Here is a 24,945-nt window from a genome sequence, read left to right as displayed (position 1 = left end):
CTGGTCTGCAGCAGTCCCCATTTGACATGCTGAATCAGTGCATCTTGGGTGGGAGGCAAGTTCTCAAGGGACTTGGTACCATTTGAGAAAAGCTGATGTCTGGCTTCATCTACTTGGCTGGAGACACAGCTCTTGCTGGACATGACAACAACCATAATGCTTCCAGTCTTTGGACATCGACATCTGAGTTGATCGGTTCAGGCTCCAAGGTGAAGGCGCCCACAGTCTCAGTGAGATCCACATGTTGCTTCCCAAGCTGCCCATCCACTCCTTTTCCCATAGCCCTGGAAGGCTGGTGTAGTATCACATCCTTTTAGCACATGGAAGAGATGTAATGCCAGTGATCTCTGGGGACCAAGAACATTGCAGATTTTGTGAACATAAATGTACTTTCCACATGTGAAGCCGATCCAGTGCTCTGTGAGGCCTAATGTGTAGAAGAAGCGTATTGCAAGTATTACAACATCACTGTCGGACGTATGGATCCTGAGTTTCTATGGCTACTGGCCCAGCATGTGCCAGGTGCTATAAATCATTCTACTGTAGTGTCTGCTTCAGGATGGTTACAAGGCTGAAGTGCAGATATGTCATATTGAGATCTGTTGGAAAGTACAACATCCTTCTTGGTAGAAAGGAGGAGTTCATCCCAAAACCCTGGTCGCCCTCACCTTGGGGTTGTCATGTACAGCAAAAGCTGTGGCTCCAGCCAAGTAGATGATGCTAGATATTGGCTTTTTTCAAATGCATCAAGAGAACCTGCCTCCCACCCAAGATGCACTGATTCAGCATGTCAAATGGGGACTGCTGCAGGCCAGCTTCTACTGGAATCAGGCAACCTCTGTCCAGCAAAATATGCAGAGTTCAGTACGTGGGGCTGGTACTGGGACTCCATGACCAAGACTTTGGAACCTTACTGGACCCATCTTCCAGATGCCAGTAAAGCCTGGGCAATCATTCTCTGCTGCAGCTGCAAAAAGTAATGTAGTGGGTAGAGATGCTGCGATCAAGATTTTTCAATTCCGATCCGATTTCGATATTTTAGCTCAAAACCGATCCGATTCCGATCAAATTTCGATACCCGATTCGATACCGATTTCGATCCGATACCGATACAGCACATATTTAAGCCTCTCTATGCTGTCTGATAGCTGCTAGCAGGCAACAAACATTTTTAGCTTTACTTTTTAGTACTGATTTTGTAGTCTGGAATGTTAAATAAAAGATTAATCAAGTGATATTACTCAAACAGAGAACATAACCTCCCCAGAATAATAGTCAACAAGTTCCACAACAGTAGGTTATGAGAAAAACGTACCCATTTATTTTACTTTGTTTAACTTAACAGCATTAAAATAAAATACAAAATAAATTAAAATACCCTGTGTAACACAAGACAATAGACATACTTTTAGTTTATGTATGTAACACACTTCTGTAGTGCAGTGGTTCTCAAAGTGATTTCCAGGGACTCTCTCTGGGTTCCTTTAGGGGGGTCTAAAATGACCTACAAGTCTGTAACTCTGACAGTATACAAAATGGAACCAAATGGACCCGTTAAGTGGACACCTTGAAATTTAAAAGTTTTAGAACCATTATTGCTGTAGTGAGAAACAACCTTCAACAGAGAAGAGAGAACAATATAAAACAAATATGAAATAATACAGTAGGTACAGTTTACTAAAGTAGGCTTCTTCGTCAGGTAAAAAAAATACAAGTCAAGACTTCTAAAGTCACATAAATAATAAAATAAATAAAATCTCTTTAACAAAGCTAAATTATACAACCTGTACTTAGTTACTTCTCATGACATGCCTTGACATTTCTTTTTTGTTCTGTTATAGTGTAGCACACTAACCCTTACCCTGGAAAATAGAGCACACTGACTGCACAAAACAAATTATCAGTTATTCAACTAACTGAACTCCACTTTCTGTTTCAGCAGACAGTCCGAGCTTGATGGGGACATTCTTTTTTAAGAATATTAGCATTTCTGCATGCTCAGCTGTCAACCTACCGTATTCCTTTTCTCGTCTAAGATAATTGACGCTGTGCTAAAGAGCCTCTCGCTCTCTACACTTGTGCAGGGAGCACAAAGGAACGTTGCTGCTGTTGCTGCCAGGGTGGGGAATCTAGCTCTGTTGCCTTTCCAGTACTGGAAAGGATTGCTCTTACGATCTAGAAGAGGCTCACTGAGGTAGCTCTCCATTTCAATTGCCCCTGGGGTGATCTGCTCAGAGACAGAAGGACCTGCTACTGGGCTGCTCTCCTCAAATATCTCATCGAAGATGCTGCCAAGACTGCTGCTGCTGGCACCCTCCATCCGTGGAATCTTCTCTGCAGGCTCAGCCTCAGACACGATTTCAGATGGAGGCATGGTCTTCAGCATCTCTGCTCTCAAACGCTCCTTAGCAGGTCCCACCTTGTCTGCATTCGTGAAGTACCTGGTATAATGTAAAATATTTAAACTGATTAATGTTCTCAATAAATTACTGATTAGCCTACATTGTATTTGACTGTGTGTCTGTGAGCATAAAAAATACATTTATTGAAAAAAAAAATCTGTTTTTTCATGCACACAGACACACAGTCATGATGATAATGTAAATAAACACAGTGATTCTGTAACCCACTTCATATGATATCACTTTTTTTGTTTGCTATTTATTTAATCCATTAATCCACCTGGACAGCATCTGTGTCACATTAGATGTTAGCCTTGGATATTCAAAAATAGCAGATGTACAAGCTCACAGCGCAGCCCTTTGTGCTGCACTGCAAGCTTGTACATCTGGTATTTTGGAAAAAAGAAAAATGTGACTAATTTTGAATTAAAAAACAAATGTGGGAACTACTGATTTAGAAGGCATTAGCAGAATCAGTCTCAGGTCTTAATATTTAATATATCATAATATTTTTAAATTACCTTACTTGTCTTTGTAACGTGGATCAAGTAATGTTGCCACGACGTAAAGGGGCTGTGATTCCACGTCAGTGAAACGTTTGCGGACTGCTTCCAGAAGGGTGTTTTTCATGGTTTTGATCCCCTGGTCATCTTCGCTCTCCTTACTGAGAAAGCGTGTCAAGACATGGACAGAGGGGATGACATCAGCTGCGGTGGCAGAGGCAGCACTGACATTAGTTGTGAGCTCTTGAAAGGGGGTGAGAACCTTGGATGTCTTCTCTAACAGCCCCCACTGGTTTGCTGTTAGAGTGGCTGGCAGGGTGTAATCAGATGAGTAGGCATGCAGCGCTCTCTTCTGCTCAACGAGGCTGTCGATCATGATCTTGGTACTACTCCACCTTGTTTGGACATCCTGTAGCAGACGTTTGGGTTTCATTCGCAACTCATCTTGTATGTCTTGAAGTTGTGAATAAGACAGGTTGGAGTGCTTAAAGTGGCCCACTATTTTTCTCCCGTTGGCTAGTGCATCACTTACAGCTCGCTGTGACAAAAGCCCTTCATGCACTATCAGCTGTAACGTGTGAGCAAAGCATCCTAGGCTTTCCACTTCTAGCTGTCTCATAGCCTTTTTCATATTAGAAGCATTGTCGCTTACAATGACATGGACCTTCTTCTTGTCGATCTCCCAGTCAAGCAGCATCTGCTGTATCGCGTCCATGATCGTTTCACCTGTGTGTGAACCTCTGAACTCGCGTGCATGCAACACCGCTTTCCGCAGAGTGAAGTCAGGATCTTGGTCAACCTAGTGCGCAGTCAGACTCAGTAAAGACATGGGACTAACGTCTGAACTCCAGATGTCGGTCGTGAAACTAACTGCATTTGCACTTCCCAAATATGTCGACAGGAAACTTCTCACCTCTTTATAAATCTGCGGGATGGCTGTGTCAGTGATATAACTCCGGCTGGGCATATCGTAGCGGGGCTCCAGCTGCTCTACCAAGCGTCTAAACCCGACATTATTAACCACCGACAGTGGCTGGTCATCGAGCACTATAAACTGGGCAATGTGCTCCGTTATTGCTTTTGCTCTTTTGCTCTCTCTTGGGAGTTTTTCACGGGTTGCAAGACTCGCTGTCAACGTGGATTGTCTGAGGGAACCACCAGGTTGTTGACGCTTTTTATTTTCAGTGGCTTTCACAAATTCCGCGTGCAGCTCGTTGTGATACTTTTTCAGGTGGTTTATTTGGTTCGTTGTGTTGTACCTACTACTGGCGCTGCCACCGCGTGGAATGTCTTTATTGCAAGTTTTGCATTTGGCTGTTTTGTCCCCTTCGCTTTCTAGTGTGTAATATTCCCACACGGCGGACATCGTTGGGTTTTCGCTCGCTCTCTGCCGTTGCCGTGTTCCGTGTATAATGCTACGGTGTCGGTGATACCACTTGGCGAGCTGCCTGCTACTAGAAGCCCTGCCCCTGTTGTAAGTTAACTTGTGATCACGTGGCCTGTGTGTGCTGCTGCTGCATGCTGGATAGAAATCCTGGAGCGGAGTCATGGAATGGAGTGCTTATATCGGAGCCTTGGATCGGTCATTTTCGCTGGAATCCGATCCGATCCGATCCATGTTTTTTGGCTGATATCGCGCCGATATCCGATCACATGATCGGATCGCAGCATCTCTAGTAGTGGGTGCTGTGAATGTTGTAAAGCTGGAGCCCGTGGCGCCTCAATGTGGATGCAAGAGTGCCTGTACCAACAATGAGGGTCAAGACAACAATATTTTAGTAATCTGGCTGTGGATATAAGGATATAAACAAAAAACATTTGTCATCTGAAGTCTTTTATGCAAAATCAGTCACCCTGGTAAATCAAAAGGACTGAGCACTTCTAACTCAATTCAACCTATGGACATACGTAGGCTACTACTCACTTGTACATATAGGCACCAATATATGTTTTGTTCTGTTGTTTTGATCAGTATTGATAGCATTTCACATTTATGGAGAGCATTGATGCACAGACTGGCTATTACCTGTATCAATGGGAATGGGTTATACTCTATTTGTCTAATTGTTTCAATAAAATCTGTAAGATACATACTGTAGATTGTTTGTTTCCACCAGTTTGATGGTAACTTATTCTTACAAGTCTACACTCAATCTGGGTGAAAGTGTATGTAAAAAAAAAAAATCGGTTAGCGGCCATATTGGTAGCCTACTTACTATGCAAAGTAGAGTGCTATAGACAGATTCAATCATAAATCTGAGTATTACAATGTGTTTCTAAAACTCAAAAACCATAAAATGGACACCGAGTTTACTAAAAGCATCAACAGTTATGGTAAAACTCATAATTCAGGTAGCCGCCATCTTGGAAATATGCAGATTAGGGGTCCACACACATCTTCCCTAGTAAAGATAAGCATTCCAACACCTTTCTAATGGTCAAAAAACATAAGATAGACACCAAGTCTGTATTCCTAGCTCATCTCTTTCAAAAGTTATAGCCAAAATCTTTTTCGGACAGTGGTCATATTGGATCTGGCCACCATGGTGACCCCGGGGGTCACCGGCTCGGGCACTCTGGCTCAATTGTTAGAGCATGCCCTTGGCTAATTCTGGGCAAAATCTGGTGCTTTTAGACTTGATTTGCATGAACTTAGCCTCAAATGTCCCTAAAAGTCCCGCAACTATTATGTTTTGCATGGTGTTATAAATCGAGTGATAACACACATTTAGCTACCATTGGTGCAATGCTCTCACATATTTTCTAACTCTAGAGATGTATACCTTGCCAAAAATCAATATGAGCATTATTCCCAACCCTTCTGGCCCATGGACTAATATGTAGATAGATTTTTTTTTGCAAGATTTTGAGAGTAAATTAGACACTTTTTTCAAATGTTTTTGAGTTTTACTATACCAAACCTGTTAAAATCATTAAAACAACCCTCTCAATCAATTCCTCATGCAGAAATCATACAGAACAGTGGTGTAATTTGTCTCTGTATGACGTCTAGTTCAAAAGTTATGACCCTTATCCATTTTCATCAGACATCGCAATATGCCCGCAAAGATGGCCGCCAAACGGACCCATGGGACACTATTTCAACGGGGTAACAACACAATTTGTTTATTAGACACCTTGAGGAGTACAAAAATCTATGTTAGAAAAATATGTCTTTCGGGTGCGCGGGGACCCCCCGTTCCTACTAGACTAAAAATGGCGCCTAGTGCCTGTCATCTGGCAGAATTCCTATCCCATAAACAAACTACTAACTTGGCCAATTGCCTGAAACATGAACAAAAACCAAAAACTATAATCTCTAATAATGCAAAGAAATGTAACTGGCTTGTTAAAACACGCATTCCAGGAATATCGTATTGACAGAAATAGCGTAAAAGGCGCGCGCTTGAGAGCTTGGTAGTCAGGGGTCTCCCCTCGGAGATTTCAGGCGGGCGGGCAGCACCCATGCATCGGATTGTCCGCTCGCTCCGCACGAAGCAAGTGGCTGCCTGGTACTCCGCGGATCCCACTCGCGTAGCACGACAACACGCTGAATCCCACTCGATTTGGGGGTGGAACACGCCATGATTGACCAATGCCAAAGCCAGTCGACAGAATTGTCAAATCAAATATATGGTCCGCCTCTCAATTTGTTTTCAGTCTCCGATGCTCGTGCTATTGCATTCGCCTCCGGTTCACTTCGACTTTAAGATAACTAGCATAGCCCATAGGATTTGGTGCAATTTGGAACCTTAATAAACAAGCGAACAACGCTCTGTGCAGCAGCAATGTGACAGTACTGTTGCTATTCTTTCAAGTAGCCTATGTCTCTCTCAAAACGTCAAATGTACTGTAAAACAATGTTGTGAATGCCATCCAGTTTATCTGGGTCTTTGGGCTTCATGGTTGAAAAGAAGTAGGCCCAGTCTTCAGAGGTGGAACTGGCATCCAAGGCAACTCCACTTTCTACCACCTCAGTGTGACTTCTGATGTAGTCCATCCCTGTAAAACAACAGTCAAGACCAAGAACATATTTACTATTACATACAGTATTTGTGTGGTGGTGAGATGTATTCCCTCTCATAGATAGTGTTGATTTGCTTAGCAATAACATTAATGCATACAGCATAACGTTAACAAATTAGACAAAAAGGATAGCCTACAAGGCACAATAAAAGTCATGATATTTCATAGCGTTAATGGGGCTATCGACGACGATGATCAATTAGCTAACATAATTTATCATCACTACTCGTACCACTCCAATCGCTTTCATGACTGCAAGTTTGATATCACTCTTTGCATTACTTTTTTTTTTGTATATTTCTTTTATTGTTTCTTTTTCAGACATCGGCTCAGTACCACCAGCAATTGACCTATCGCTAAGTCCCGCCCCGAACGCAGACGAGCAAATCACAGCGCGTGTAGCTCCACAATACACTCGGACAACCTGAGCCGAGAGCTCCATAGAGAAGGAAAGAGAAGCAGAGGAAATCGGGAATCTCCTTGATTGTTTCATACAGTTATATAGAAAGGGGGTACGGTGGCGCAGTCGGTAGCGCTGTCGCCTCACAGCTAGAAGGTCCTGAGTTCGATTCTTGCCTGGGACGCTGTGGGCGCTGGAGTTGTGACCCCCTCCATATCTTCAGTGCCTACTGCCCAGGTGGGCTATCTCGTCGAAAGGGCCTTTCTGTTAGGGCTTTCACACCGGCAGGGCTCCGTGCCGGTTCCGGTTCCAGAACCCTAATCTGAACTGGCCGGCGCGTTCAGACCGAAAAAATAATTGGTTCGGAACCTGAAAAGTTGGTTCTCAGCGGAACCAAAAAATAGTTGGTTTTCCTTGGGAACCGTGACATCATCAGTGGGCGTGTCTCATTCTAGGCTGTGAAAACGAGCAGGAAGGAGAAGAAGGCAGTGACAACACAGAGAAAAATAATTTGCAGTGGTCTCCTGAGGAAACCAAATGTTTAGTGGCGATTTGGGCATCTACCGAATCTCAAGAAAAGCTAGAAAGCAGTACAAGAAAGAGCAAGTCATATGCCGAACTTGCAGAAGAGAGGGCCAAGGCTGGGTTCACTCGAATGCCAGACCAAATAATTAATAAACTTAAAAAAATAAAAAATAAACTGAAGAAGGACTACCGAATAATGTCCTCCCACTTTGGTTCCGCTTAAACTGGTGTGAACACGGGCTGGTTCGACAGAAAGCACCAAGGTTCTGAGACTCCAGAACGGAGCCGGAGCCAGAACCAGAACCGTGTCTGTCTGAAAGCACTATGTGTGGAGTTTGCATGTTCTCCCCGTACCCCCCAGGGGGTTCCTCCGTACATAACCCCCCACTAAAACATGCAGAAGATCGTCATCCGACCAGTGACGACAACATCTGAAGTTGGTCCCCGGGCGCTGGAAAGAAAAAAGCGACCACTGCTGCTGGCCTGCCCCCTGGAGGAAAGGACAAGCCTGGATGGGTCAAATGCAGAGGACATATTTCACCGGCCACCGTCAGCATGAGTGTGTGTTGTGGCCGCATGCATGTGTTGTAGTGTTCGTGTGACAATAAATCGTGTTTAAAAAAAATGGTCAAACGATGTGCATGGGGGTAAATGCAGCATTACGACGTATCCTGGGAGGCCAGGCAATGTAGATCAAATGTAGACAAACGTAGATCCACTCACATCCACAATGATGCTGCTGTTTTGGACGTTAAATCTGCAATCGTGATGACAGCGAGATGAGTCTTCTCCCTCATTTGCCTTCCGTGATCCAAACGTATCATGAAATCATCATGGTATTCAGAAAGTCGGCAAAAGAAAATGCTGAATTATGCGAGTTTCCAGCCATTACGTTATGCACGTAATGGCTGGAGTTGGTTCAAGAGGAGACGCATTGATTGATGTGATTAAAACATCGGCAGACACCAGTCAAACCCTAAAACGAGGGAATTAATCTCGTTCCCCAAATAAATGTGAGGTAGTCTAAAGAGAAAACATGATGGAAAAAGTGGTCTGCTGTAGGCTATGCCTCTCCTGATCTGCTACACCCATGCGTGCGCACTGTTGTCTCGCTATGAAAAACATTGACACTACTAATTTAAAGTTTCTTGATTATACAGAGGTAGGCCTACATAAAATAGATTGCCAGGCGCACTCTTCAATTCGGCATATATATAATCCACGGTGAGCTTACTCAAGTGAATAAAATTTAAATTCTGGATGTCAGTCTCCTGTTATCCCCACTGGTTATCTTCTGTCTTCCTTCGTTAAAAGTGCATGTCGTTTCCATGCACTTATCGCATTTATTTTAGTCGATAGCTTTAAATGTTGTACATCGCCCTCCATGGCATAGTGAAGTACTTTCTGATGGCTTCTAGATGATATCAGGCCTCAGAAATCTGTTTAGAGCCTCTTGGGATATAACTTTGACAGTGACGGCTGCCATTTATTCTAGTCAGCGTGCCCTGCGTTTGTCCGAGTGAGCACAGGCGGTGGGGCTTAGCGATAGGTCAATTGGGTGCGCACACCCAAGCAAAGAACAAAACAAAACAACAAACATACGGAACAGATCCCCCAACAAATAGTCTTCAGATAAACTGCGTGCAAGAATACAATGCAACAGCAGCATTGACCATGTGAATGCTTGGTCCGAAAATAAACTGTTTTCTCCCACCCCATGAACTTAATCCCACATCCAGTTGACCGTACATGTTTGGTTTTAAATGATCAAAAACAAAGACAAAAGAAACAAGACAAGACAAGACCAGTAAACAAACAAATTCAAACGGAAAGAAGAAGGGAAAAAAGTACACAAAAAGCAAACAGACAAACATACAAAAACTTTACAACATGGTGCTACCAACCTACTAAAATGTACTACTGTTTACAACAGACACTGTACAGTACCTAAAATCTCGCACCGGGATAAGTTACTAATCTCTGACCTCATCCAAGTTGTCCAGAAACGGGTCCCAGATGATCGAGAACTTCCTGATTGTGTTAGTCCTCAGAGACCTGTCCATGCACACTACTGAGACCCGGGCCCCGTTCCAATACCCATACTTCCATACTATTTAGTAGGCAAAAATAGATTTAGTATGTCCCAATACATAGTATGTCAGATGCAGTATGCCAAGAGTACCAGGATGTTGTACTACATCAGCTCCTATTTCGGAGTATGCATCGATGCATGCTTCACCAGCCAATCTTCCCCACAATCCTTTGCGCAGCAGGAAGTTATGTCTTCTTCTTCTTCTTCTAAGGTTTTATGGCGGTTGGCAAACAACTTTTTGTGCATTACCGCCACCTACTGGAGTTACGTCGCACTGACTGAGCTGCGTGTTCATGAATGAGATAATTAACTTTAACACTTTCAGTGCCACGGCCCTTGGGCAAAAGGTTGCTTGCTGTGCCACATAGGCCGCAATGCATTTTAAAACAGTCATATAATTTCTTTAATAATTACTATGTAAACACTGAACACGCACAAATAACGATGAGACTCTCTTCTATCACCTGCAAAAAAAAGTTTATTGATCCCATTTTCCGTTCTTTAGTTATGAGCCGGAGAAGATAGCTTGATCGAACGAAAAACAGAGCTTTTTTTCTACGAGCTGAGATAATGAGCCTTTTGTGAAATTAAACATTTCAAGCACATCACTGACTCTGAAGCTAATTTTCTGATGTAGTCACACCTCAAAAATAATTTCCTTCAATAAAACAGTGAAGGCAAGGGAATTTTGTTTGGAAGAATAATATTTTTAGCTGAAACCAGCAGCGCTGGCGCCTGCATGCGCTGCTGGTTGCAGCTTCTTGCTGATCTTTTGCTGCTGGTGGGCATCGGATATTCTGGCTTGCGTTTGCCAACCCTGTCCTGCTGTCTGGGTCTGTGTTGTGTACTTGGCTCTGCGTGCCCACCTCCCCCCCTCCTCCTCCCCCCCCCCCCCCCCGTTGTGGGAGGAGTGTCTCTCTGCTCTGCTGTTTTCTCGTTTTCTCTGCCTGTGCTCAGCACTGAAAAAGTCAGCTAGATCCTGCTTTTTTACAGCCGCGTGTACCAGCTCCCATGCTTCGAGTTGAGAATAATAACAAATCCACGGCTGATCATGTGTTGCAGCGGACACGGAGGCTGTTGCAGCGGACATCGAGGTGCTCAATTGTGATAGCAGATTGGCTGCTGCAGGGGCACAGCTAAACGTTGCTTCAATGAAGCCGCTGCATACGGACGGATGCGATGCGATTTCCTTCCCCCCAATGACTTCTTCTGTGTGTTTCACTCCACGTTCTCTCATCTGGAGAGCGCTGTCGCCACCTAAGGGTTCTGTAAAATAGGTTAGACACATTCAATACCTCTGAATATTGTAAGAGGCGATGTAAGAGGCATAGATCGACACCCCCCCGTCAAAAAAAAAAAATCGAGTTATGACGCCATTTGGCGTCGCTGGCACTGTACGGTAAATTTCTAATGACGCCATATGGCGTCGCTGGCACTGAATGTGTTAAGAAAGCCTTGAAATATGTTAAAACCAAACAAGCATGGTGTGTACCAAAACATGCATATCTTGATTCCTGTTTAGAACTCTGACTTAATGTTTTTGCTTTATTTATTTTATTTTGTTTATTTGATTGACTGTTCCAATTTTGTAAATGTTTAGTCTGAATTTTTTGTATAATGTACTGTTTGTTACTGCCAGACTTTGTTTATTGAAAAAACAAAAACAAAAAAAAAAAAACTCAAATGTGGCGCTGCGGACGTCGGCGGAAGTGAGCAAGAGGTCGGAGTTCAGGAAGCTCACGTGACGACAGATGTAGTGTGTCCCAATAGTATGCATTTTGCATGCATGCTGCACACTACAATCCATACTTTGTGAGGGCAGCGGCAGTACATACTACAAGAAAGAAGTACAAGTATGGGTATTGGAACGGGGCCCATGTCTCTCAGCCACAGCTGAAAGGAAGGGGGAGAGGGGGATTTCCAGTCTTTCAAAATAAGTCTTTTGGCGACAAGCATCCCCTGTGTCAGGGATTGCTGCACAGCCATGGGGAGAAGTAAGGAAGATTCCGAGCAGCCAAAAATGGCAAGTTCTGCCTTCGGCTTAAGAGTTACTTTGTAGGCCTTAGAATACCAGTCGAAAACTTCAGCCCAGAATCCGGATATTAAAGGGCAAAGCCAGAAAGCGTGTGACAGTGTAGCCTCTAACACCTGGCACCTATCACATAGTGGTGAGACAGGTGGGTAAATCTTGTGCAATTTCGATTTGGAATAGTGAAGACGGTGAGTAACTTTGAATTGGATCAGCTGGTGTCGGCTGTTGACTGAACAAAATTGTACCACATAGACAAACTCCTATTCCATATATAATCTGTGACAGATCAACACAGAGTTTGTCCTGCCATGCCTCTCTAATCCTCTCAGTGGAGGCCCTGTTATATTTATCGAACAAATGTACTAGTCTAGAAATAAGGTGCCTGGAGTGGGGGGGGACTCAACAAGACCTCAGAAAAAGTGTGTTCGTCTGGGAGAACTTCAAAGTCTCGAAACTTAGAACTACGGATGGGCATTTCATGCATTCTCCTTAACTGTTAGTTGTGGACCTTAACGATCAAATAACCGGTTAATCATTAACGTTGTAAAAAATAAAACATGAATGTTGTGTCCCCCCCTCGTCTTTTTTCGTCTCGTCTCATCTTTTTTCCTTACTTCAACTCCCACTTTTCGTTGATGTGGTGGCATGTTACAGTGATGTAACTCTCGGTGGTTAAAGCTGTCCAACAATCAGTTGTTATAGCCACCTTGTCGGCTGAACGTAGCTGCTCCTTAAAGGAGAATTTCGGTTTTTTACACCATGGTCCTTATTTCCAGCTTAAAATATTATGTTTTACTCACCCAAATAACTTTGGTTTCATTCGCATGCCTACAGAAGATATTGAGCTCGGAGTATTATCCTCAAACAGGCTATAACGGGCACAAACAGGGCCAGCTGCTTTATCTCCTGCTGCTGTTTGTAATCGATATGTGGCCTTATTCCACTCGAGCGGCAATTGAATTGAATCGTCCATAATCTTGACATCAGATCATATCTGTGTTTTTCGGCAGGCACAGCACACACTTCATCAGGTACCCTTAAGCTTAGGAGATACTCCAGGAAGGCAGCGCGAGGCGGAGCTCCGAAAACTGGGAGCACACTCTGCGCTGGGCCCGAGGTGTTCATACTCAGAGTGCTGCTCAGAGCACTGCTGTTTACATAGCACAGTGAATGGCCCATCATAAAGTCAATGAAACGATCTGTAGCGCCCATCGTATCTCTATATAATCAGACAATAAAAATCATAGACAAAAAACCAATGAGTTGGCAGTCACCATTGTCACATAAGTTTGTTTCATAAGCTATTCAAACCTAAAGCTTATTTTTAAATGTCTGCATGGCAGACCATGTGAGCGGAGTGGAGCGTGGAGCGAGCGGGGGGATTTTGGCTTGAGTGGTGAGCGGGAACCAGACCGGTACCGGAGCGAAAGTTGGAGCGGCACCGATCACCCGCTCAGTACCGCTCCAGTTTCGATCACAACATGTTCGAACCAGAATGCATCGGTGTGTGGCCATGTGCACGCCCACTATTTTCTTGCCAGCTGCTGCGAGACGAGAAGGAAGAGAAACGAACATGCAGCCTGAGCGGTCTGCAGCGGAACGGCCATAAGCGGCCGTGAGCGCTGGAGCGGGTGGAAAGGGCCGCTCCGAGAGCGAGGAGCTCATCACCGCTCCACTCCGCTCACATGCTCTGCTGCATGGCCACGCTCCTTCCTCTTTTAATGATTACATTGTAAGACACCAGCAGACCAGTAGAATTAACACACGGGCTTCTACAAATGGAGACTGTTGTGTCCTGATGTGTAAAACCTTGTTGGGACAATCAGTTTTCTCTGTTAAAGGAGCAAAACTATGGAACACAGTCTACCTACTGAGCTGAAAACACAACACAATTTAAATGTTTTTAACAGGGGCAGTCATGGTTAAAAGAGAAACAACTGTGTTCTCACATGTAATCCCCTTGTAGACCTCTGGTGGTACTCTGTGTATTATGTCTGTATTGTGTGTACATCGTGTGTACATTGTGTGTACTGTATTGTGTGAACACCCTTGAATACCTGCTGTGATAATTTTGTGTGTACATCCTTGAATACCTGCTGTGAAAATTTTGTGACAACTATTAATGCATTATACCATGGTCTGGGTGAATACTTGATTCTGATTGGCTGCAGGGTGTCCATTAATTTGTGATAATGTACACCTAGCTAAATGGTCTGTTCATCGTTCATATGAATGCGCCAGGATCACGACCGAGCAGTTTGAGCTCTATACCACCGTTAAGGGTTAATATGGCACTTTTATAAGTTTAGAAAAAAAATTAGTCGGTCAAAGTAACTATTTAGATTACCCCTGTGTGATCAGTTTATTAATAATAACGGCTATTTAGAAATCTGTCGTTTTCGGAGATCTGCTGATGTCAGCAGACAGAAGCCGGCCTCTCAGCTGTCAACTGTCAAACCAGCTCTGTTTACAACTTTGCAGAAAGCCAGCCAAACTTTTGCGCGTGCTGCCTCTATCACTGATACAAATCAAGTCGATGAGGAAAAAGCTAGATCAACAAAAAGAAATCAACGAAATTGCCAGTTAACAGCAACACACTGAGAGACGTCCTTGTACAAAACATACCTGGACTCCAACATAGAAAGCTTCAGATGATTTTCAGTCTACTCCGAGCGTGGCATGCGCCATTTACGTCTATACGACCCGCAGACATTAACGTAATTCCCTGGAATGCAAGTTTAAATGAGCCAGTTACATGGCGTTGCATTCTTAGACATTGCTGCTTTATTTTGTACGTTACATACAATTGGCCAAATTATTAGTTAGTTTATGGGCTAGAAATTCTGCCAGGTGCAGGCACTAAGCGGCCATTTTATCCAATAGTAATCGAGCAGCCGAGGGGACTATTTTGTCTCGCAGTTCTCAACTCATATTCAAGGTTATGAAAACTAGATTTTGATTGCAAAATGCATGAAAATATAAATGAATGGTCTTGTTTTGTTTCTTTGGCAAGTGACCATGGTATAAGCGGGTTAATGCACTTTGAGGTGTCCATTATCAGAAATGAATGGACTTTGCGTCGTCCATTAATTTCTGATAATGGACACCTCGTTGTGCATTAACCCTTACTTAATTGACAGATGCACTAAAACATGGAGGAGCAGCCCTAAAAGAAGCTCTCTTCCATGGTTTGGTCAAGATATCTGGCAATTAATGAAAAGTCTCCAGCATCTATTGACCTCCTTGTCAATACATTTGTATGTATAGCTTTACTCATGTGGTTTTATATTTGATTATGTTTCTTTTTGGGTATGTCCTCTGGGCTGTATTTTAGTGACTTTCTTTATTGACTTTCTTGTCAATACATTTGTATGTATAATGTAAAAGTCGCCTGTGAACAGGTGTTGAAAATTTGCGTTCCGCTATAAACACTTAACATGTATGTTACATCTCCAATGCTCTGTGATGTCCGTATCAAATAAACTTAACCTAACCTAACTTAAAGAGGCATAACTTGTCTGTGATTGAACAGGTAGCTGGAATTACCTGCTGGGCATTGCTGCCTGACGCACCTCCTCCGGTGCCCATGGGTCAGCTGCAGGGTCGTCAGCCAGGAACCACCATTCACCAACGTTTCGCTCCTTTAATCCTGGAACGTCTCCTGGTGGCGGAGCAGTGACACGGACGTCTCCCTGTCACCCCCTGCAGCTGGTGTTTGGGTTAGATGTTCTTTCCCCAACATTTTTCCCTCCTCCTTAGCCACAGCCAAAAGCTGCCCTTCTCCGCTTCTTCCGCCAGTTCTTTCGTTGCTTTCTTGAGCTTTCCTCCCATCACGCCTGCATCCCTCAGTAGGCGCATGGTTGAAAGCCCCACAAAAAAGCCTCGGCATTCAACTTCCACTGGGTAGATGGTGGTCCTCCAGCCAGCCTCCCTGCACTCCGCAGCCAGTTCTGAGTACTTGGTCTTCTTTCGTTCGAAGGCGGCCTCGATGCCCTCCTCCCATGGTACCGTGAGCTCGATGAGGAGTGCGACTTTTGCTTCGGTGGACCACACCACTATGTCAGGACGGAGATGGTGATTTCGCCGGGGAACTGGAGTTGCCTGCCCAGATGAACTCTCATACTCCACTCCTGGTCAGAGAAAAAGCGCGTTGGTGTTTCTTTTGGCCTGGTGGTTCTTCTTCCTCCGCCCTCCTTGACAAAGTTGATGTGGTGTTCCATTGGTGGTGAAACTCCCCTGCTTTCCTGTCTGCGCCCCTCCAGCACCTCGGCTAGCTTTCTCAGGGCTGGTCATGGCGCCATCTATAGCGTCCCTGAGAAAGCGCGATCTTACAGCCTGACAGGATGTGCTGGAGGCTTGCGTTAGGAATGTTGCAGAGTGTGCAGACTTCCTCATTTCCGAACCACTGGTGGAGGTTCCGATGACAGGGAAGCGTGTCATAGGTTCACTTGATGAGGAAGCCGAGCCTCGCTTGAGGGATCTTCCACAAGTCTGACCAACTGATCTTCCGGTCAACAACCCCCTCCCAGGTTATCCAGCTTCCTCATCGGCTCTGGGACACAGCCTTGATTTTGTAGCGCTCTTCCTCCATCCTTGTCACCTCTGACACCACCATCTCCTTTCTCTCTTTCCGGTTAGCCTTAGACCAAAAACGAGGCGCCTCTCCCCAGCCTAGTCCTGCCCTTCCTGCCTGTACTCTGCCAATGATTTCTTGGTGCTGCAGTCTACCAACTGCTCGGTCAACCTCAGCTTGGGCATCCCACTTCCAGCCAGTACGGACCTTGGCGCCTGCGTTCCTTACTGACTGGTCAGTGGACTCTCTGAGTTCAAGAAGCAGCCTGGTCTTTTCCTGCTTGTAGCCCAGACTGATGGATTGTAGTGGCAGCTGCAAGGTGTTCTTCCCGAAGAGGCCCGTGTCAGAGAGGCACCTCGGTAGCCCCAGCCACTTTCGGATGAATGAGTTAGCTTTCCCATCCATCTTGCTTGTTGTGGATGAGGGAATCTCACTCATTTTCAGTGGCCACATTATCCTCCTGTAGAGCGTGAACTGGTAGATCCACACCTTGTACTTCCCTGGGAGTTGGCTTTGGTCGATCTTTGCCAGACCTTCTGAGAGCTGCTTCAATACAGCTCTCCCCATGTGTTTGTTGGAGAGCTCTGCTGTGTACTGTCTTCCCAGGCTTCTGATGGGATGCTCGGACAGAAGTGGGATTCTCTCACCCCCTATGACAAAGATGGTGCTGTCGTTTCTGACTCCCCTCCTGAGAGATAGGCTGCGGGACTTGGCAGGCTTGATTTTCATTCTTGCCCAGGACATCAGCTCGTCCATCCTTTTCAGCAATCTAGATGTACATGGTGCTGTCTGAAGGAGACATCATCCATGTAGCTCCTCAGTGGGGGTAGCTTCTGTCCGGATGGTAGTTTGATCCCTCCAACACTCTGTCTTGCTCCGATAAGGATGATCTCAAAGGCTGCCACAAACAGAATGGGAGAAATGGCACACCCCATGGCGATTCCCACCTCTAGCTGTTGCCACCCGGTGGTGACGTCCTGTAGGGCAAAGCACAACTGCAGATCCTTGAAATAGCTTGCTACCAAGTTCTTGATACAGGGGGGCATGTGAAAGAACTCCATGGCATAGCTGATCAGCTGATGTGGAACTGACCCATAGGCGTTGGCGAGGTCGAGCCAGATGACATGCAGGTCCGTCTTCTCGCGCTTGGCCTTTTGGATCTGTTCCCAGATCATTGCAGAGTGTTCTACGCAACCTGGGAAGCCTGGGACTCCTGCCTTCTGGCACTTGGTGTCGATGTAGCCGTTCTCCATCAGGTAGTTGGTCATCCTTTTGGCCAGTACAGAGAAGAAGATCTTCCCTTTGTTATGGAAAAATATAGCCTCAATGAACGAACAGGAGCGAGAGAAGATGTCACAAAGCAGGATACACTCTTGAAAGAAACAAAGTATTTAATCTGCAGATTGAGCAATTTCACTGAGACAGTAACCAGGATGTAGTCAGTGAAAGAACTGGCTTCACCACGCAGGGTGAAGTTTTTATACGGTCAAAGAGGTTGGGTCTCGAAAAGAGGAAGACCCCCTGTTGTAATGCAGATAACAAGATGCACAAACTCATTGGGTGTTACCTTCAACTGTCAACTGTCTTCGGGGTGTGTTTACAAGTGGCTAGAAATGTGTACGTGCGTATCTGCACTCAAACCATTCAGGTTTACCCCAGGTCAAAACAACAACTTGAGGGAGATGAAAAACATGTTGTTTCATAATATCTGATTAGAACAAGGAACCAGCTAACAGACAGGTACACATCCTAATTTTCAACAGGAGTCCTTCGGTTGTCTCGTATACGTGTCTTTTCATAAAGAAGTGAAACTCTTATGTCTGGGGTAAACATCTCTGTAAGAGTGGAAAGTCCTACCGGTGAAGCTTCCTCTGTCAGGTGAAAAGAAGCGGCTGACTGACTGCCCATGTCTCGGAGGAAGCATGGAGCCAGTCTCGGCTCTCCCCAGATCGGCAGAGGATGGAGTAGCAACCAGGATTGAGAAATCAAATGAGCACTAATGGGATAAAAAATCGGGGGGGGGGGGAAAAAAAAAAAAAAAAAAAAAAGTGGAAAACATATTTTCACATCATCATAAGAACACAGACATAATTATTAACAATTTTCCATTACACTCCGCCCTTTGATTACAAAATCATCAAAACATTTGTAAGCATCTTAAATGTAAAATCGGTATATCAAAACAAATTAATCAAAAGTATAAAAGTATCAAAAATGTTTATCCTTACCACTCATAGGGCAAATGTAACAAAATTCACATCTATCAAAAGTAAAAATAACACAATGCGACAGATAACATCAGAGTAAGCAGTTTCACTTAAGCCTTCCCTGCTTCTCGTCTTCAACTCAATGTCACATCAATATATATTGCTATAACAGCTGTTTTTGTCCAAGGTAGGGATCTAAACTCTGCAACCTCGGGGATTTTTAGCAAGCAATTCATTGTAATAGTAATACCACTTCTAATATATATGTATATGTAAAAAATTCATAATCAGGAGTTAAAATGTTTCAAACGAACACGGCTAAACACATCTTTTAGCTGTAATGACATCACTTCTGACTGAAATGTCACAAATCGATCAATCAAAGCACAAGTCACGTGGGAATGGTCAAACACATGTGGGCTTTCAGTCAGTTCAGGTTCAGAGTCTTACTCCTCGCCAGAAGAAGTTTCGTCATCGATGTCAGTTCCGGGGTACAAGTCAAAGTCATTCACAGGGCAGAAGTCAGGTTGGGCAAGAATTTCATCCATGTTAATATTTTCATCCGTTCCTGTGCACTCATGCTCGAGTAAGGGCAAAGCGTAGCGGGGGTGGGGCTGGAGCGGGAAACTTCTCTTCAATGGCAGTGTTGATGCACTTGAGACACAATGATCTTGTACAAGGGATACAACAGCAACCACATTGTGACTTGAATACCACAAAACCTCCTGAACAGGTTCCTTCTCCACTTTACAGCATTTTCCTCCATCTGGTGGCACCCCGTCAGCAGGCTGTGTAGTTTACGTTGGCGTGTCAGATGGCTGGCTGGATAAAAATGTCTTTCAAATACTCTGCGTGGTATTTGAATATCTGTAAATGTGTTCTTTTCTTGTAGAGTTCAGGATAGTCAGTGTAAGTGTTTTCTCGAAGTCCTCTGGTCGCCCCTGTGCCCGTGCCCGTGTGTCTGGGGTAGGGAAATGAGTGGAGTGTGTAAGGTGATGCAATGTGCTCCTGCTCACTTGTTCTTTCGTTTCCTGGTTACAGCTGGGCTGACTGGAACCTCATGATGTGGTGTTTTGTGTACGTCGTCATCTGATATTTCTGGTTTTGGCACCTTCCTGCAGTGGCTCGCATGGATCCACGTGGCTCGTTCAGCGACTTTCACAGCAGTGTGCGTGATGAGCAGCACTTGGAATGGCCCTCTCCAGCGGGGATTGTGCCAGGTCTTTCTTCTGAAGTCTCTGGTCACCACGTAGTCCCCTGGCTGCAGTTTGTGGAGTGGCTCTGTCGCCGCCCGAGGGAAAGCTGCAGATACCTGTTTTGCTATGTCAGATAGGGTAGAAGATAGTTTTATGCAATACTGAATCATGTTATGGTCGCACCACTCGGTGCTTGGTGGGGGACCTCTGGGTGGCCCTAGTCCAATGTTAGGGGGCGCTGCAAAAAGGGTTTCATAAGGACTGAGACCAGTTCTGTTTCTTTTCCTCATCCGCATGTACATCAGAACCACAGGTAAACATTGTGTCCATTTGAGTCCTGTTTGTTCACACATTTTTGCCAATTTAGATTTGAGAGTGCCATTCTCTCTCTCGACAGCCCCTCCCGACTGCGGGTGGTATGAACAGTGTGCCCTTAGGTCTATGTGGAGATAGTCACTTAGATGTTGGACAATTTTGTTCACAAAATGTGATCCGTTATCCGAGGAAAGTCTAGCGCAAATTCCCCATCTGGGAAAGACTTCCCTGATTAAAGCTTTTGCTACTGTAGTTGCTGTTTGTTGTTTGCATGGGAAGACTTCAACCCATTTCGACCACATGTCAACCAAAACAAGACAGTATTTTTGACCCTCTGATGGTGTTAATTCGACAAAATTCATCATTAAATGTTCGAACGTTTAACAGGGCGATACTCCTGAATTGGCCGATGTCTTTGGAGTTCTCTTCCTTGGGAATGAAGACCGCTACTGCTCTTTGCCACTCAGATGGAATGCATTGCTTTTTCCCAGCAGTTCTCATGAGGTACCATAGCAGCTCTATCACCTTGGCGCAGTTCTTATAGAGCTTGTAGGGTACTCCATTGGGACCCGGTGCTGATGAAGACCTTGCCTTATCCACGACATGCCTGACTTCGCTGAGTTTGGGGGGCATGATATTAAACTCAGACGTCGGCGGTGTAGGCCGAGGCATGTACCCAGGTGTTCCTAGTGGGATGTTCCTTGCAGGATCGCTGTGTTGTTTCCTGACATGCTGCTGCAGCTGCTCCTTGGTGATTTCCAGCTTCCCACTCTTTTTCTCCTCCAGCAGCTGTCTGGCATGCTTGAATGGATCTTTGAAGAAGTTGGCTCTTTCTTTTTCTTTCCAGTTCTGACGCTTACGGATGCGCTCAGCTCTGCGAAGAATGGCCAGTCTCTTCCTGATCTCCTCCCACAGTGCCTTCATGCCCTCTTTCTCCGCCTGAGTTGCCTTCATCCAGTTCTTATGGAGTTGTCGTCGTCTTTGTACCAGCTGGCTAATCTCCTTTTCTCTCCTTCCATTCTCTCTGCTTGGTGGAGACTTCGCCAAACCTGTCTCTGCACTCCTGGTATAGGATGTCCCCGAACTGGTTAAGCCTGGACTCTGCCCCTCCTCGCAACGACCTCTCCAATATCCTGACCAGGTCCACTTCCAGTTTGTGCGATACCTCCACCTCGTTTGCCTTCGGCCATTTGATCTTGCTCCTCCTGGCTGATTCCTTTCCCATTGCTTTTTGACTTGGTTCAGTTCTGAGGGGACTAGTGGGAATTTCTCCTTGGTGCACACATGGAGGCTCACCCTCCACCAGAGGACCTTCTTCTTCCTCTGCTTCCCTACCTTCAGCAACATTGGGTCCGTCAGCGCTGTGGTTTTCAACCCGGCTTTCGGTCCCTCTTGTCTGACCTGACGTTGCAGTGCAAGGTTGCTTTTGGCCTTTCCCCCCACATCTTGCTTTCTTATTACAACATAAACATGTCTACATACCTACACATTACAAAATAAACAAATAAAATAACGTCCTGTAATGTTACCGAAGCTGATAATTTATATGTATATATAAATCTATATATGTACTGTATAGATTTATATATATATATATATAAATCTATATATATATAGATTTATATAGCGCCTTTCTAGATACTCAACGTTATAGAACCGACATTCAGCTCTCTGAGCGAGCTACTGTGATCAACATCGAACAACGGTGGCGAACTGTAGCTTACATAGCTTCTTCAAGTATTTGCAAACAGGGCAGAAATGGACTTATTCTCTGTTCTGTTCTGACTTCCTGAAGACATCACTGACATCTCCATCATCCCCCCTTCATCTATGTTTCCTCATATGAACAGTTACATTAATAAAAATAATATTAATAATTGGTTCTGGTTGCATTTATATCACACCTTTCTAGATGCTCAATGCACATGTCAGGGGAGCGGAACTCCCTCTCCCTCCCTCCCTCCCTCCCTTTTTTTTTTTTTTTTTTTTTTTAATATATTTCTTTTATTATTATACACAAAGATACAGGACACAAAATCAACGCAGCTCGCAGAGCAACAACAATTACAGGTACACAACGATGACACCAACAATGACAAGTATGACAACAATGATGACCTCTCCTTTTTTACACTGCCTGATAACCGTCTCCTGCATGTTAAATATTGCGATGTTCAATGGCCTAAATCAGGGGTTCCCAAACTTACAAAGTACCACTTTGTGCCAAACCTGATTTCCCAGGGACCACTTCCACTGCGTATATCAACCCCCCACCCCACCCCTAAAATAAAACTTGGTGATTTAACCATGCAATAGCAGCAGAAAGGCTAAATAACAATATAAGGCTACTAGCTGGTTCAAAACGAACACACACACACACACACACACACACACACACACTTCCCAATTTCCCCCCGGGGATCATTAAAGTCTTTCTGATTCTGATTCTGACCTGCCAACATTAGCCTGTGATAAAGAGGACCCATTTGAAAATGTTTTTTTCCCTCAGCAACATTTTACCTATCTTTGGAGTGTTATTTACCTATCTTCCTGACAAGCTATGACATGGTTGGTACAAATTGATTCCTTAGGTCTTATAGTTTTATATGATACCAGAAACTTCACTCTGGCTTTAAAACTGAGCCTGCTGCAGCATCTGAAAGTAAATGTTCAAAAGTGTGATATTTCCCAAATATCACGATATTTCCAAAAATCTGACCAATCCGGCTACTCCTCAGGGTTGTGTATTATGTAAAAACTTTTTTTATGCCTTTAACGCGATATCTGAGGAACGCCTAGACGGAATTTCATCAAATTTGCCTCAAACAGTGACTTAGACTCAAGGATGATCTGATTAGATTTTGGTGGTCAACGGTCAAAGGTCAAGGTCACTGACCTCTCGAACACCATTTCCAAGCTTTTCAACGCGATAGCTCAGGAATGCCTTGACGGAATTTCACCAAATTTGCCTCAAACATCGACTTGGACTGAAGGATGAACTGATTAGATTTTGGTGGTCAAAGGTCAAAGGCCAAGATCACTGTGACCTCTCGAACGTCATTTTCAAGCTTGTTAATGCAATATCTCAGGAATGCCTTGACGAGATTTCATCAAATTTGCCTCAAACATCGACTTGGAGTCAAGCATGAACTGATTCGATTTTGGTGGTCAAAGGTCAAGGTCACTGTGACCTCTCGAACGCCATTTCCAAGTGTTTGTCGGTGTGTGATTGTTCTCTGCCAGTTGGTGTCTTGTTGGTGGAGGCAGACAACCACAAGGTGGCTATTTCTAGTTTGCCCTTGAAATAGAATAGCTCAAAATGTATTTGTATTGTGTCTCCTCTGCAGAACTTGTACCAGAACCGCTTCCTGGGCCTGGCGGCCATGGCCTCCCCGACGCGGAGCAGCCAGAGGCGGGGGCGCTGTAAGGATGTGGGGGGGCTCGGCGTGTTGGGGCTGCCGCGCTCCACCAGCGACACCGACCTGCTCTCCCCGGACAGCCGCTCCACCCTGGCCGTCAGCTCCTCCCACTATGCCATCGGCCAATCCCAGGAGCTGCTGGTCACATGGGACATCAAGGAGGAGGTGGACGCGGGGGACTGGATCGGAATGTACCTTGTTGGTGAGTCAGACAGCCTGCCACAAGAGTTGGGCCAATTGGGGTTGACTGATATGACTTAAATGTTTGTATGGCAGGATTTTTAATGAAACATGCATGCATACCTGTCAGGGCTCCAGACTAACTTTTCCACTAGTAGCACTGGTGCGACCAACTTTCTCAGTTGGTCGCACCAGTACAGATCTTGGTCGCACTCTTTTTTAAACGCCTTAAAGGTCCTATCTGTAACTTCTAACTATTACTGACACCGGTGGCCGTTAGAGTAACTGCAGGCAGCGTGTGAACGAGCTGATGCACGGGCACCATACTCGCACACGCACAAGCAGCTGCCTGGCAACAGCAGACTGTTGGTTGCTTTGTAACGTTAACTCATAAAAGTCACTTGAAAACGGCAACCTGGACAATTTATCGGTCAGATCAGCCTCGAGATGCCCAGCAAGGATTCTGGATAAATTATCGGACATTATTGTGGCATGTTTGGCCGTGTTTTGGCTTACATTGGCTGCGGGGAAATGGATAGAATATTCACGTTACCGTGAGCCAGGAACTACCCTGCTTCCCCTGTATGTACGGTACGTGTAATGCCTGGATTTGACCAAACTGAACAATCAAACAATGATTCATAAGCATAACAGTAACGTTAGGAGGCATATTTACGACTGTTACATTCATTATCCACACAAGACGGTAACGTTATTAGTGGAGCTCGGTGGTAATTTCTATAAATGTAAATCAATATTAGTTAGCCGCGATTAGCATCAAGCTAACGTTATACTAATGTGCAGTCCCACTGCAGCTACAGTAATTGCATTCAAGAGCCTTCTCCCCCGGGACCGTCTAATAGTTGACCAAACGGAACAGTCAAACAATGTACCGTAAGCATAACAGACAGTAACGTTAGGCATATTTACGACTGTTACATTCATTATCAACACAAGACGATAACGTTATTAGTGGGGCTGGTGGAAATTTCTATAAATATAGCTAAATCTATTAGTTAGTATAGCATCAAGCTAACGTTATAATAGGCAGACTCACCACCGCAGCTAACTGCAG

At 44.7% G+C, this 24,945-nt stretch overlaps 1 protein-coding gene across 1 annotated transcript in view; it reads left to right on the top strand.

The window, feature by feature from the left end:
- The window catches only part of hecw1a (HECT, C2 and WW domain containing E3 ubiquitin protein ligase 1a), a gene marked incomplete at both ends in the record, with an annotated part of 355,736 nt that overhangs the window by 24,056 nt on the left and 306,735 nt on the right, over window positions 1-24,945 (top strand). The window contains one exon of the mRNA XM_083631916.1: window positions 23,619-23,892. Coding sequence (XP_083488042.1) covers window positions 23,619-23,892 — 274 coding nt within the window. The remainder of the gene's footprint in view (window positions 1-23,618; window positions 23,893-24,945) is intronic.

This window comes from Poromitra crassiceps (genome assembly GCF_964638095.1).
Source record: "Poromitra crassiceps genome assembly, chromosome: 2".
Lineage (NCBI taxonomy): Eukaryota > Metazoa > Chordata > Actinopteri > Beryciformes > Melamphaidae > Poromitra > Poromitra crassiceps.
Note: the sequence above shows the minus strand (reverse complement) of the source record. Positions and strands in the feature narration are given on the sequence as shown.